Here is a 15676-nt window from a genome sequence, read left to right as displayed (position 1 = left end):
CACACAAAGGTTGTGTCCCCTGTGTTAGAAAGTTGAGAAGGAAATATCTTCTTACTATTAACAATGCCAGAAATAGCACGGGAGAATCTGAAGCTTCTGAGGAATCCACAGAGTCATAGGAAATCTGTAAAATGAAGAGAGAGCATATTTAAATGAACCTTCCATTGTTCACGAATTTCCTTTCCTCTTAAGATAAATCAATGTCTCTTAAGTGACCTTGCCACCATCCCACCCGATTCTCCCCGTGCATCAAGGAAAAATCGTTTTCTAACTCTGCGGAGGTTCTCCTTCTCCCAGGGTGTCTCAGGGGTCGGCCTGTGCTGCCTGTAGGTTGAGGTGCTTTTACACGGAACTCTGGGAGGTGCTGTGGGACCCACTGAAACCACCGGCATGGCTGCCTTAAGACGAACTCCCCCCCTAACTTTATCTACTTTCTCTTGTCATTTGTCCTTCCTTCCACTCTTTCCCCAGGGACTCTGGAATCCCGATATTGCTCTTGTCCTCCTACATCCAATTTTGAAAGCAATCATGGCAATCCCTTCAAACTGAAGACAGAATTCTTCACCTGGAGCTCCAACGGCACACACAAGTGCATTTTCCCAACATCCCCAACTCTTTAGTGAGTTAAAAAAAAAAAAAAAAAAAAAAAAACACTAAGGGGTCAATATTGTTTTTTGAGCTATATTTACCAAGACTTTTGTTCTGAGTATTTTTGAGCTCTTTGCATTAAATTTCTAACCGTCACAGCCATCCTTCCTCTGGAGAAAGTTATTTTTTCTTCACGTCATCTAACTTGCCACCACCGTGACGTTAATCATCTCAAGTGACCTTGCCGTCCCTAAGTGCCTCGGCTGCCCACTTCCAATATTTGCACCCATCCGAAGTGAGTTTCCGGCTCTCTACCACCCGATTTCCCGTTTTCAGCCTCCTTACTCTAGGGTCCTTATTATGTAGGTCAGACTTGATGAACCTCCAACCCACCAACCACTTTCCCACCGTGCATGATCCCCCTCCAGGCCCTTTTGTTTCCTAGTTTAGGATCCGGGGCCCACTGCTCGAGGCCTCCACAGATTGAACTACTGCTCCCCTATCCTTGTCTCTGACAGACTCATGGCGCAAGTTTTCACCCCTGATTGAACTCAGCTGTCTCCTTGTCATAAAATGTACCCGAGAAGGAGAGACTGTGTGAGAACTCAATTTCACTGACTTCACTTGGAAAGTAGAGAAGGGTGCTTTTCAGCAGAATCTCAATCCTATTGACCCACTCTCTGAAATATTTTTTCATACATTTCCTTCTATTTTCTAAATCACAGACCTCCCTTAACCTCCCTTAACTCTCAGTTGAGGACCTCACCTCTCATTTCCCAGAGAAAGCAGAGTCCTTCCGAAGAGGACACCCGCTCTTTCTGCCAGCAGACCCCCGGACTCCCTGCCTCTCTGCGCACGTGCTCTGGCTCTGACCTGGCCAAGTCAATGGGATGCTCCTGGCCTCTGAACAACAGCCTCCACACTTGTGCAGAGCTGCACGTCGCTGTTCCGTCTCAGCTGTTCAGGGACCAGATTCCTTCGCGAGCCCTTGTCTCTCTTTTCTCTCATGAGTTTCTCTCACATCTCATGACAGCATTGTAAAACAAGAACGAGCTACCTTCCCATTCCTCCACTCTCCTATTTCTTTGTTATCCTTTGCAGCAAAACCCCCAGAAACACTTGCCTGTGTGATCACCTCATCTCAAATTCTCATCTAAGCTCACTCTTCTTTGGCTTCTGTTGACACTTTCTTGAAACTCACCTTGTTCAAGACCAAGACCTCGGCCCTCTTTTCATTTCTAACTCTACCGTATAGGTTCTATTATCCAGTCCCATGGATTTGAACGCCATCTACAAACTGATGGTTCTCAAGCGTTTGCTTTAGTCTCCATCTCCCCACACCTTGACACACTGAAGTCCGGATTGCTATAGCCAACTGTCTATTAGGAGCCTGAAATCTAACATGTCCAAAACTTAACTGAAAAATAGGCATCTCTTTGGTCTCCCAGGAGGGTTTCTGGAAGCAAGAGTTATCACGAGAATGACAAGATGCCTTTGATCTCCAGGAAGAAAGGCAGGGCTTCCTGCTGAACAAGAACATGCCCCTTGCCTGTGGGAAGAGAATTCACTCTCAAGACAGAGACTGTAAAGTGCACCGCTGAGGAGTCTGCCTGCATTTTTGCAATATTCAAGGGTTTCTCCAATGGACATATATTTCATGATCCTAGAACATGACCGGAAGTACTTACCTCAGAATAAATAAAAAGAGAACCAATCATTGTGAAGGGTGGGAGTAATATGGTGGAGAAAAGTAGTCCTAGGAATTTGTATTCATTGAGATCATTAGCAACGATGGAGAAGATGGTGACCTAAAATAAAAGCACAAGGTAGCATCACTAAAACGCAACTATCTAAATTATAGGATATTTTCAAAAAGGGTAGAAACTTATCTCATTGTGATTTTCTATGTTCATTTGACTCCCCAACCAGTATTTTCTATCATCCTATTTTCTTTGTGACATAAGATTAGGTTACAAATCTATGAGGTAGAGTGTGAAATTTTTAGTAGCTAAAACAGTGCTTCTCAAATTCAATGGGCATACAAGTCAACTGAGGTTCTTGCTAAAATTCAGATTTTGATAAAGGAGTTTTATATTATATATCATCTGCATTTTTACTTATTTTTCATTTCAAAATAAGTCATAGATATCTTTTTAGGTTTAAACATACATATGATTCCAGAGTATATATTATGTCACACCTCACTCACAAAGGATGCTACAATTAATTATTGCAAGCATCCTTGTCCTACTGATGATATAAGGTGAATAATTTATAATTTTACCATTTGATATGATATTAACCCTGGTTTTGTTAATCTGCCCCTCTTGTGTTTACAGTTTCTTTTTACTGGGCATCTTTAGAAATCGTGTGATATTTACTAAACTCATGTTTTCCTCCTTTATTTTGATGGTTACTGGTACTGAACCATCATTGCATTCTGGAATCAATCACACTTTTTTTTTTTTTTTTTTTTATCCTAGGGATTGAACTTAGAGACACTTGACCACCAAGCCACATCCCCAGTCCTATTTTGTGTTTTATTTAGAGACAGGGTCTCACTGAGTTGCTTAATGCCTCACTTTTGCTGAGGCTGGCTTTGAACTCAAATCCTCCTGCCTCAGCCTCCCGAGCCACTGGGATTACAGGCCTGTGCCACTGCACGTGACACACTTGACTATATGTTTTACTATTATTCTTTTAGATTTACTTCTAGTTTTGTTATCTTTTTACTTAAAGAGTTGTCCTTTATTTTTCCCAGTGAATTTATCAACATTTTCTTTTTGACATTATCTTTCTTAGGTTTACTAAAGTTATGCTTGTTTTATAAAAGGAAAGAACTGTTTAATCTAATAGATTTTTCTATTTAAATATTTAAATATGCTTTAATGATCCTTCCCAAAGTTATTTAATCATGTGCATGTTTAAATTAGTCATTGGTCCTTGTCAGTGTTATTAACACAATTTTTCTTTTCCTGAATTTTGTATTTTGACTTACCTTGGTTGGGTTCACTTTAACCTCAGTTAGGTATATCTTTTATATTGCTTTTTATTCCTGTGTGGTTCTTTCTCTCCCCTTTTTAAAATAGGCTATTTTTATTCTGTTTTAGCTTCACAGAAGAATTGAGAGGGAGGTATAGAGATTTTCAAAATGCTCTGCACCCCCACATATGTCTCCTTCATTACCAACATCTCCCACCACAATGGTGTATTTGTTAGGACTGATGAATCTACACTGACACATCATTATAACCCAGAGTCCATACTCTATACTATAATTTACTCTTGTACATTTTGTGGGTTTGGATAAACTTATAAGAACACATATCCACCACTATAGTATCATTCAAAAATTTCACTGCCCTAAAAGTCCTCCATGCTTTGCTAATTGGTTCCTCCCTCCCCCTCTAACTCTTGGCAAACAGTGATCTTTTCATTGTCTCCAGGGTTTTGTCTTTTCCAGAATATCATGCACTTGGAATCATACAGTATGTAGTTTTTTCAGATTGGCTTCTTTCACCTAGTGATATGCATTTAAGTTTCCCCAAGTCTTTTCATAACTTGATAGTCCACGTGTTTTAGAGTTTTCTGGATGGACCACAGTTCATGCATTCACCATCTTGGATGCCTTGATTGCTTCTGTATCTTGGCAACTATGAATAGTGCTTCTACAAACACATATGTGCAGATTTTTGTGTGGTCTTCTTTTTAAAACAATAGCTTATTAGGAGCTTCAATAGCTTCAATCCTTGAGTTCATATTTGAATGTGTCAGTCAAATGTTTCCTGGAACTACAAATTGGGTGGATCTGATTTGGAGAAGAAGAACATCCTTTACTTCCCCTCAAATACATGAAAACTGACCTACAGAATTGTGGGAGGAAAATCTGGGGGTAGCTTGAATTTTTTTTTCTTTTTTTCTAGTTAACTTCCCTTTATTTTGTGGATGCCTTTACTTTGAAGGTTCATATATTAATAAGTATTTGATCATTCAATCATGTCAGTTTTTTCTTAGTTTAGAGGACATTTCCTACTATTATAACTTCATGTAGATATAATTACATCATTAAAAATGATACATATACATACCTAATGAATTCATGACATGAAAACCAAATTATTCTTTTATTGGATTAGGTTTTTCTTTGTGTCTACTTTTCAGTATTTTCCTTCTATTTGTTGTGATCTTTTTGCGGGCAGAGGTACTGGGGGTTGAACCCATGAGTGCTTAACCACTGAGCCACATCCCCAGCACTTTTTAAAAAATACTTTATTAGAGACAGAGTCTCTCCGAGTTGCTAAGTGCCTTGCTAAGTTGCTGACACTGGCTTTGAACTCGAGATCCTCCTGCCTCAGCCTGCCGAGCCATAGGGATTATAGGTGTGTGCCACGGTGCCTGGCTTGTTGTTTTGTTGTATCATGGTGATTATTTCAATCCTCATCTGTAATTAGATGTCAGCCTTTTTCAGAATGCACTCTTACTTAGTTCTGTAATTGTACTGATGGTTAGTATGTTTATATAGCTTAGAAATTTCTTCTTTTTAGCTTGGGCATACATCTCTATCCAGGTCATCATAAAGTGTGATTTCTCCCGAACACTTTTCTTTCTCAGTCAACACCTGCTTATCTTTCCCTCTGAGCAATAATGTGATGCAGGGTGTTGCTTTCCCTCAACATCTTTGAAGCCTGGTGGCATGAATGGATGCAGTGTGCTCAGGAGGGGCCTTGCACAGCCATGGAAGGATGCAGTGTGCTCAGGAGTGGCCTTGCACAGTCTTTGTACTTTCTTCTGTGAGTCATGTCCATGTTTTGCATCAGTTTTCACTTACCAGTAGGTAGTGCATCTCACTGTCAGGGAGTGAGCACGCCGTTAACCTTGGGACATACCCAAATTCATGTCAGAGTCCTATAAATTAGCAAGTCCCAACATCTAGCCTCTCCAGGTAAGGAGTTCTTCTCCTAAGGGTTTTTATTTACCTCTGCTTGGGCTCCAAGTTCAGCCCCTTACCTAAAGACACCTATCAGTATTTTATCAGTTAACTTGCCCTCATCATTATTGCTTGTAGAGGTTGGGGTGGGGTTAGTCACTCGCCAGTGGTTTCTTTCATTGGCCATCACATTTCCACCACAGTTTGTCTTATTTGTCCCTACTCTACTATCAGAGATATTCTTTGTCTACATATCTGATCAATTTCAACTTGTATAGTGTGAACATCTCTAATGGCTCATTTTTTTTTCTTTTGTCCCCAGATCTGTCAGTTCTGAAACGGGTGATCTAAATTCTACTTCTATCTTTAGAGATGATGGTTAGGTGTTTTGTCATTCTGTACTATTTGCTAAACAAAATATGAGTCTTGCATCTTCTTCCTGAATTTTACCATTCTGTCAATACATTCTTTTTTTCTTATTTAAAACTTTTGATATTGAATTCTACTGTATCTGTTATTTGCATAGCAATCTCTAATTTCCTCTATTAAAAATAAATGTCCGTTAAGTCATTGCCCATGACTTGGAAATTTTGTAGGCAATATATAGGGGTGTTCTATTTTTTAACCCAATCCAGAAATCACTGACTTTTTTTGTATTCTAAAATTTGTATTTACACATTGTATTTTATTTTTGGTTTCTTCCAGTTATTGGCAAACGTGAAGTATCCTGCATATCATCCATGGGATTTTCCATACCCTTCTGGTAATACAAACACTTTAAAAAGCTAAAATTGAACATATGAATGCAGACTTAATAATTCTACTACTAGGTTTATATCTCAAAATAAATATATAAGTATGCCTGGGAACAAAAACACACATAAGAAAGTTCACAGCAGTGTTAGTTCTAACAGTCTAAATAAGATGCAACTTGAATATACATCAATAATAAATAAACAAGTCAAAGCATATGCATCATGAATACAGCAGCATGGAAAGAAATTATTATGGTAATTATCAGCAGGTCAACTTTAAAAGTCATTGTGGATTAAGAGCAGATGCTTAATGCATTCTATATGATTCCTTTTTTATTAAGTTAAGCAACTGGTTAACCTATAGAATTAAAACTATGAATAAGGAGTTTTTAATAAAGAGAGAGTAAAGTTGGAATGAGGGATGGGTGCTTCTAGGGTCCTAGTAATGTTTTATTTCTTGATGTGTCTGGTAGTTTTATGGAAGTGCTTACTTTAAATATTTTCGTGTGCTTAAAATATGTGTGCTTTTCTGAATGTAAGATGTACTTTTCAATTAAAAATTATTTTTAAAAGATCGCTTTGGTTAATATGTGGAGAATGATTTACAGGAAGCAAGAGTAGAAACAGACCAGTTACAAGCCTGTTGCAATACTCCAGGTGAGACATGAGGAAAGCTTGGACAATGGATGCAGTGGGAAGGATGGGACCCACTGAACAGACTGGGATACGTGCATATGGATGGAATGCGGGATAAGACAGACAGGAAATAAGGATGATTCCAGATCTTCGATATGAGCAATTTGTGGGGTGGATTTTTCAGCAATAATGTGACCTATTAGAAGGCAAGGAAAAATAGGATTGAGGAGATGATTATGTTTCAGATACAGGATCATTGAATTCCCTTGCAAATATTCAAGTGACATTAAGTGAACTGTTAGGGCTAAGAAGTCTCGCTCAGGGGAGTCGCTAGCTCTGGAAACAAGTTTGGGGGGTCATCGTTTGCAGATGGTCTATACCCATACATATAACACATTCTATATATGTCTATGATTATCTTAGAGCAGTTAGAATTTTGTAGAGAGCAATATTACTTTGCCATTCTGGTTAAGTACAAAGACTAAAATATATACTGCTAGAGTTATTTAAAAACGTTTAAAAATCAAGCAATTGTAACTATTTGCATACTTACAATTAAGAAGAAAAATGACCAAAGACCACTATTTTTTCTGCCATTGCGAAAGATGAATGAGATCACATATATCAAGAAAACAAGAGATGAGACATATCCAATACTGCACAGGATCTAAAAGTAGAAATATTTAAGTTGGGCAGGGTAAATACTATGTAGGAAAATATTTATAGGTATCCCTCAACTTTCCAAAACTATAGCAAAAATAATTTGAAGTTTGTTGGTTTAAAATCAATAACATTACTACATTCATAAAAAATAATCTAATAAAACTATTTCTTTGGCCACTTACCTGAATCAATAGGTTTTGAATTATAATCATAATCTCTTCTGGGCTGAACACATAATCCATGATTTGCATTATAAGGAGAATCAGGAAGTACAGGGGAATATCCACAAGTGCCTGTCCAAACCAGTAAGCAGAAGGGTAGAGGCCTGAAATCCATAGCTGGGAATGAACTTTTTTCTGGTAAAGAAACAGAAGAATCGTCAACAGGTACAGAAAATCTGAGCCTAGGGAAATTGGAAACGTACAGTCAGGAAATGATTCATTTTGCTGTGTTGTCTTGGTAACTATTATCCTGGTTGGCAGATGGCACTGCCACTTACCACACACTCCGACTTCGGAGGTATGAATAGTACTGCCAACTGCATTATGATTCAGAGTCTGGAGGAAACAGGCGCCAACTCAAGCGGCTGACCCTCCATTAAGAAGCAGTCCTTGCCTCAGTGAGAAGATGCCTCTTCCTTTCTTTCCAAAGCTACTTTTTCCTTAGACATGAAGATTTGCAAATTGCTCAAGGTTCAACAGAAGTGTGTTTACAACTGCCTATAAGATTCTTAAAATTTATTTGGAAAATAAGCCATGCATTTATAATTGGCACTTTATTTGCAGTCTAAGAAATGGCCATCTAAGTAGTTAATTTCATTTAAAAAAGACTCCTTGGGTTGGCAATGAACAAGACTGCCTTTAAAACAATGCCTTCATGGTCTTTAAGTAAACCATATTTTTCATTATTACATTGTGAAAATTAGTAAGTGGACTTTGATATCGTGATCCACTGCCAGTCACGTGGTTACAGTGATTGTCCAAAATACAAGTCTTAAAAAATGTAACTTGGACTATTTATAAAGTAAAGCATAAAAACCATTGAAATTTTAAATCTAAAATTGAGTCCATATAATGAAATTTATTAGGAAAACATGGAATAAAAGTAAATATTCTGGGAAGGACAGTGCATCTGAAAGGAGGAGACAGGAAATCAAATGACGGGGAGGGCATGTTGTTGGAAAGCTGATGTTTCCTATTCATTAATTTGCTTAATACACATTTATAGGGTTTGTACCATGTGGCTGGCTTTGTCTCGGTCACGGGGCTCTTGTGGAGTGTAAGTTACAGAGGAGAAGGGAATAAAGGCAATAAGCAAATTAGTATAGCAACAACTACATAGCTAAAAATGTGTAGGTGTTAAGAAAAAATATGGGGTGAAGTCAGAGAGGGTTCCCTTGTGAAGTGATACATGAGTGCTGTCGGGGTAACCTAGGGTTACCCAGGTAACAGGTTGGAAGAACTTCAGACAGAGAAAAGGCCCTGCAGTGGGCAAAGGTTGATCTTGGGGAAAACTAGAAAGAAGCCAACATGGCTGGAGCCCAGTTATCAAAGTGACAGTGGCATTAGGTTGGAGTAGAAAGATGTCCTTGGGTCCAGATCACCATGGCTGGACAGGGGGTGGCAAGGATTTTGTTGTTGCTCCTTAGTACAGTGATGGGATCCCAGGCAGGAAATTAACTTAAACCAAGTTATGCTTCTAGATTATACATAAGTTTCTGAAAGTAAATATCATTGACTGACTATGAGGGAGAGAGACAGATAGGGGTTGTGGGGGGAGAGGTGTCAATATCACGGGGTTGTTAACTAAATTTCAAATAAATGACATTTTGAGTATAAGTATGTCCCATGCAATATTGGGAACATATGTACAGCAAGAAATTATCCATCATTTATCTGATTTTGGAAATTCAACTGGATAACTATAATTTTGTTTGCTGAATCTGACAACCCTAGCAGTAATAGCTCCTAGATTTCAGGCAAGAGTAAAAGAATGGAAGGCAATCCATTAATTATGGAGATGAGTAACCATGGAGGATGTGGAATTAGAGGAAACTATTTCTGTTTTGACGATGTGTATTCCTAGTGGGGAGGATATCAAGCAAATGAGAAAAGATTCAGATACCATCGCATGCCATGCACAGATTTTTAGAATGAGCTCATATGGAAGTGATGGGGTATCCATTTTAGACTGACTAAGGAGGGAAAGGGTCTGAGCCAAAGTAATGTTTGTGTTGAGATCTGGGTGACAAGCAGTCCCCTATAGAAAAACAAGGGGGAAAGCATGGAGCTAGAAAGAATGTCTGAGAACCAGAAGAAAGGGTGGAGTAGGCAGAGGAGGAGACCGCAGTGAGGAAGGTGGAGAAACAGATAAGAGAGAGACCATGCAGGGCTCTGCCGGACAATGTAAATAATTAGAGCTTGATTCTTGCTTCAAAGAGAAGCTATGGGAGGCTGTAAAACAAAATAATGAGATGATCTTGTTTAAACCCATGAATGCTCACTCTCGCTCTGTGAAATTAATTGACTGCAAATGGGTAGCTACTGCAGTGGTCCAGAGGGGAATGATGATGAATTAAACTAGGCTGAATCGTGGAGACAGAAAGAAATGGTGGATTTAATACATTTTAGGAGGTACTTAATGGATTCACTGATGGATTGGATCAGGAGTTAAAAGACAAAGAGAAATAAAGATCACTCCAAAATTTCATGCCAGAGCACTTATAGACAAGAGTATCAGTTACTAAGACAGGAAAGTTAGGAGATGGGCAGATCTGGTGAGGAAAATGAAAATTTTCTTTTACCCATACTTGAAATATCAATTATTTATCTATGTGAAATTATCAAGTAGGCTATTTTATATATAGAAGTTGAGAATTCTGGAAATAACTAGAAAGAGCCCCATAACTAAACCCTAAGCATTTGAACATCAAGCATTAACACTTATGGGAAGGCTACTCTGCGCTAGGTATTCTTCTGAATGACACATAGGATTTATTTCACCACATACAGAAACCTATTTCAAATGGATGTCACAATTATGCATTTTATAAACGATAAACCAAGGCAGAGAGTGAGGACTAAGGAACTTTCAAAATCCACACTGCTTAATAATGGAAGAATCAGAATCTGAACCCAGACTCAAGAAATAAAAAGGGAGGCTAGGGGGTGAGAAAGATTGACCAGAGCAGTAGAAGAAAATGGTGAATGAAGAGAAGATAGAACAGTATTTTGTGTTGCTCAAGAGTCAAGGTGCTAAAGATAGGGACAATTTAGGAGCAGAACAAATGAAAATAAATGCATGCCCATCAAAGGCATCTCCGGAACAGTAACGAGGCTCAGTGCCAAGCACCAGGCAATGGGGCCAAGAGCCTGGTGGTGGGAAACAGCTCTTTCAGAAGAGAGGTAGAAAGACCATCATAGGGCGTCTTGAATTTTATAGAAAAGCAACATAGAAAAATGAAACTTGAAAAGCACAATCTTTTTCCAACAATGTCAAAGTGCTGTGGTGAGCCAGGCAGGGCTATTTAACCCAGTAACTTTACCACCAAGTGGAAAGTGGAAACCACCGAGAGAGGGGAAATGATTACGTCAGGAGGCAGTGTCTACCAATAAAACCATAAGTGACACACAGTTAAAAGGTGTCACTCCCTGCAGGCTGGTGATGTTTCCTAAGCTGCTCTTTGTGAGGTCTCATGTTTAAGTAAAGTAAAATTTTCTTCCTACTTTGACAACCTATTATTGAAATGCTCGAGTGCTCATTGTATCCGGCACATAAATTAGATGCACCACTTCTATGTATATCTATGTATATCATAAAGATCTAAGAGGATTCCCTAGACATTCCAAGACTTTGTCGACTCTTCTTACTTTGTAGTCTCCGATGCTGCTCATCGCAATGTAAGGAGTGAAACACGCAACCATTGGTAACCAGAAGAAGGCGCCACTCAGGTACTGGTACTCAGAAGGCGTCTGCTCCTGAAATCATGCAGATCATGGTGAGCAATAGTAACTGGGCCTCAGGTTCATTTGTGCAGTCTTAACCCCATCAGTCAAATAACCAAATTGGGCTAACTGCTTGAAACACTTCCCCAGGTCCTCTTTGCAACTTCTCATTCACATCCATTTTCAGTCCTGTGTTGCAGTAACTTGGACATTTTGAACAGGTATCTTGAGGTACTTATGAAGAAGCAAGCTCAACCAGATGATATGAATTGGATAAGGTCCCACAGATAGTAACTTGTGAAACAGGCATGCAACTTCTGCTCACTGACGCATGATTATAGCATTACAAACACTGAAACATGACGGCTGATGTTTCAACAGAAAACAGATTGGAGATCATCAATGAAGGGGATATTTTTCCTACTTTCACAAATTGGTGTTCAATCAGCTCAGTTCAACATTTACAGTGAGACATTACATTTATAATAAGATATTCCCCTGGTTCAGCATAATGCAGAAATAATAAATTCAAATGCCTTTGGGGATCTGGCAGCAATAAACAAGGACATGAATGTTAGAAGAGTAATGAACCTTGGAGAAAAGTAGTCAGCACCCATGTTTAAATGATTGAGGTTGACTTACAGGTACATTACATTATCATGCACTCTATTATGTGTATGTTTGAAACGTGACATAATAAAAAGTTTCTATAAAAAACAAAAAAGAAGCAAGAACTGTTTCTATGCACCTTGCCCTAATTCAGCTCATCCCCTAATCTAGTCAAAGCTGTATGTTTTTTTTTTTTTACCAGAAACTTCTTTCCAAAGGAAAATAATGTTAATAGCAAGAATGAGAATAATTTATTAAGCACCTATAGTTTTATACATTTATGTTTTATCAATTGGTCTTCAAATAACTTGAGTCAAGTTGTTTAAGACATTAGTTGTGTCAACTATGTCCAACTAAATAGTGACAAGATCTAAGACCCAAAATCATACATTTTGTCCAATTAGCCATACTTTCATTGCTCCATTTATCCAAACTCATCTGAATAAGATTTTAATGTTTCATAATCAATACCAAATAGTGTGTTGACATATATATATACACATACACATACATACATATATATACAATGATTTATATATAAAACAAACTTATTTAAAAATAGGTTCATAAAATTAACATGATGTTATTCCTGCATTTCAAGTACTTTCCTAAAAACTTTTCATGGTTCAGTATCAGTGAGATAATATTATACTTACTTCATAAAATGTGCTTCTGTCAGTCTGAATTCGTTCTGAAGAATTAAAGATTCCTAGTAGCCCATTGCTAATAATATCCATGAGGACAGGAAAACAATTCAGCCTTTTGGTATTACATGCTATTGAAAATCTGTGATCCTAAAATATAATGAATATTTCTAAGTCCTTAAAGTGTAAATACAAAATTTAATGAATTAATATGGTGGAATTATTGAAAATGTTGTAAGGTCACAACATGATTGTGATTAATATCATCATCAACTATGTTATTTGATTAGTTCCCCGTACACTTAAAGAAAACTGTGACTTTGGTTTCTACCCAGGGTAACATCAACCATATGGCAATTTATGCCTAAAATTGCACAAAACAAAAATATCTCAAATGGGTTTTAGCAACACTATAAAGCTCCGAAATGCAACATCACTTGAAAGTGGCCAGAGACTTTGTGTTCAAATGCAATTTATTGTTTTTACAAGTCATAAATATGTGGATAATTGGGAAACAGGAGGCAGGCAGATAGTTGCATTAAAAGTATAAGTCTTCATGAATACTGAACTTGCATGTAAAATCTCTGTTAAAATGACATAACATTTACACATATGTATATGTATATATGATGATGTGATTATGTCTTCCTCGAAGAAAGTGATTAATTAATCACTTATTTGCCCAAAATACAGGCAAGCATTAATAATGTGTTTTTACAATGAAAATTAAATAAAATATATTGTATCTAACCTTAATTGCCTAAAGCAACATTTATGATATTGTAAGTGCCATTTTTAAAAAACTGATTTTCTGAGATTCCTAGAAACTAACTTAAGAACAATCAAGGACTAGTTTGATTGAAGGTGACTTAGTTCATTCTTGGCATGAAAATTACTCCTGAAAATTAAATATGACAAGTTACAAATGGTCAAATTTTGTGACACCTGACAGAAGGTAATTCACCCATTTGACTTGACTGGGACCTCTAACTCAAACTCTTGCAGGGCCCAGGCAAGTGATATATAATGAGTAAAGGGATGCAGATGTTTTGCAGACTGCAGAATAAAGGCCAAGTATAAATTGGGGAGTTGTTTTCCAACTGAGTATAAGATGTAAATTAATGATTGGAAAGGAATTCAATTGGTAAAATTTAGATAAATCACTATTTTAACAGTTAATTACAATATTTTTATATTGGAGGCTGCAAGCAGATAATTGTCACCCAACTTGTATGAAAATGAGATATATTACACTTATGTCAAATTAACCTTCCGAGTAAGTTCATTTGAATTAGTCACATTGTATTCTCATAATCCATCTTTGGTGAAAATAGGCAATCAGATCCCGACTCACCTTTTCATCACCTGACACAATGATAACACCATTGTAGGATGGCTCGTCTGTGCCATTTCTAATTCCGAGGGCATCCACCTCCAAAGCTATGTCCTGTCGTCTCAGTGAATGTATGAATTTATCAATGCTTGACCCTACCATGAAGGAAAAGAGCAAAGGAAACAAAAATGAAACAAAACAACAATTCAGCACTACAAAGAAGAAAACAGAAGCAAATGTTACCACTCAAAACATACCACAATGGAGACTGTCTATGGATTTTCTTAAAAGCAGAATTGGGGTTACTGCACTAAAACCCACTCTGCTATCATGGATCTAAGAAAGTTTCTTTACCTAATGCCTAAGAATGCTACTTATAATTTATATTAGGGTAAAAATACTAAGTACTAGGCTGGGAAGCTGACTCAGTGGTAAAATCCTTACTTAGCATGTGTATGACCCAGGGATTGATCTCAAGCACCACACACACACACACAAAATACTAATTACTAACACCAAAATCCTTGAAGCCATGAATCTTCTGTCATCTTACAAATTTGAAACAGATCTTTCCCCCCAAAGTCCAGCAATGCAAAGATTTACAAAATGATACAGAAATATTTCAAAGTTCAGCCAGTGATTTGTCTTCCTAAATCCCCTTGGGTTCCTCTATGAAATGGCCATTAGAATTTAAGTTCAAAACATGTTTTTGAAACAAAGTCTCCACTCTTGTACCTTTCATTTTTCAATTAATTTTCTATTTGGTTTTACAAGTGTTTTCTAAAACATACAGTTTTTTTCTTCATGTTTAAAAAATTTTTTTTTTTTTTTGGTGAAGCTCTTAACAAGAACAACATTTACAAGTTGCATGTTAGCCCTGTGTTTACCTGTTTTATTGATGACCAGCAAAAGAGTCAGAGGATCTTGTGGTGGTTGTCCTGGTGAAAGGAAGTACATATTTGGAGACAGTCCCCAGGAGTAATTTTTATCATATAACTCATAAAATAGATGTTCTAAAAGTTGAGGGATAAAGCTAATCCCAAAAAGGAATAACCTACATGAAGAAAAACATAGAAGAATAATCAATAGCAATTTCTATAGGTTATTAGATGTGTTAGTCAGCTTTTTTGTCACTATGACCAAAATACCTGACACGAACAACTTAGAGGAGGAAAAGTTTATTTTAATTCATGGTTTCAGAGATTCAGTCCATGGTAGGCTGAGTTCATTGCTCTGGACCCAAGAAGAGGCAGAAAATCATGGTGGAAAGGGTTGACGGAAGAAAGCTACTTAGCTCAGGGGGATGGAGAAACAGAGGGAAAAAGGGGGAGGGGTTCCAGGGCAGATGAACCTTCCTGGTATGCTCCCACTGACCCACCTCCTCCAGTCATGACCAACCTGCCTACGTTACCACTCAGTGCAGTAGTCCTTTCAAATTATCAATCTATGAACTGGATTAATCCTCTGATTGGGTTATGGCTCTCATAATCTGATCATTTCACCTCTGAACATTTCTGCATTGGCACAGGAGCTTTGAGGGGGACACCTCATATCCAAACCATAACAGGTTTGAGATG

At 37.7% G+C, this 15676-nt stretch overlaps 1 protein-coding gene across 2 annotated transcripts in view; it reads right to left on the bottom strand.

Moving 5' to 3' along the window:
* Positions 1-15676, bottom strand: part of Abca9 (ATP binding cassette subfamily A member 9) — a 59981-nt gene that overhangs the window by 11808 nt on the left and 32497 nt on the right. For both annotated transcript variants that reach the window (XM_047546818.1, XM_047546820.1), the window contains 8 exons: positions 14987-15153; positions 14121-14254; positions 12779-12916; positions 11439-11546; positions 7752-7925; positions 7460-7573; positions 2277-2396; positions 56-124 (listed from right to left, as the gene is read on the bottom strand). In XM_047546818.1, the coding sequence (XP_047402774.1) occupies positions 56-124; positions 2277-2396; positions 7460-7573; positions 7752-7925; positions 11439-11546; positions 12779-12916; positions 14121-14254; positions 14987-15153 (1024 nt within the window). The remainder of the gene's footprint in view (positions 1-55; positions 125-2276; positions 2397-7459; positions 7574-7751; positions 7926-11438; positions 11547-12778; positions 12917-14120; positions 14255-14986; positions 15154-15676) is intronic.

Source organism: Sciurus carolinensis, chromosome 3, assembly GCF_902686445.1.
Source record: "Sciurus carolinensis chromosome 3, mSciCar1.2, whole genome shotgun sequence".
Classification (NCBI taxonomy): Eukaryota; Metazoa; Chordata; class Mammalia; order Rodentia; family Sciuridae; genus Sciurus; species Sciurus carolinensis.
The sequence above is the reverse complement of the archived record's forward strand: the minus strand, read 5'-3'. Positions and strand labels throughout refer to the sequence as shown.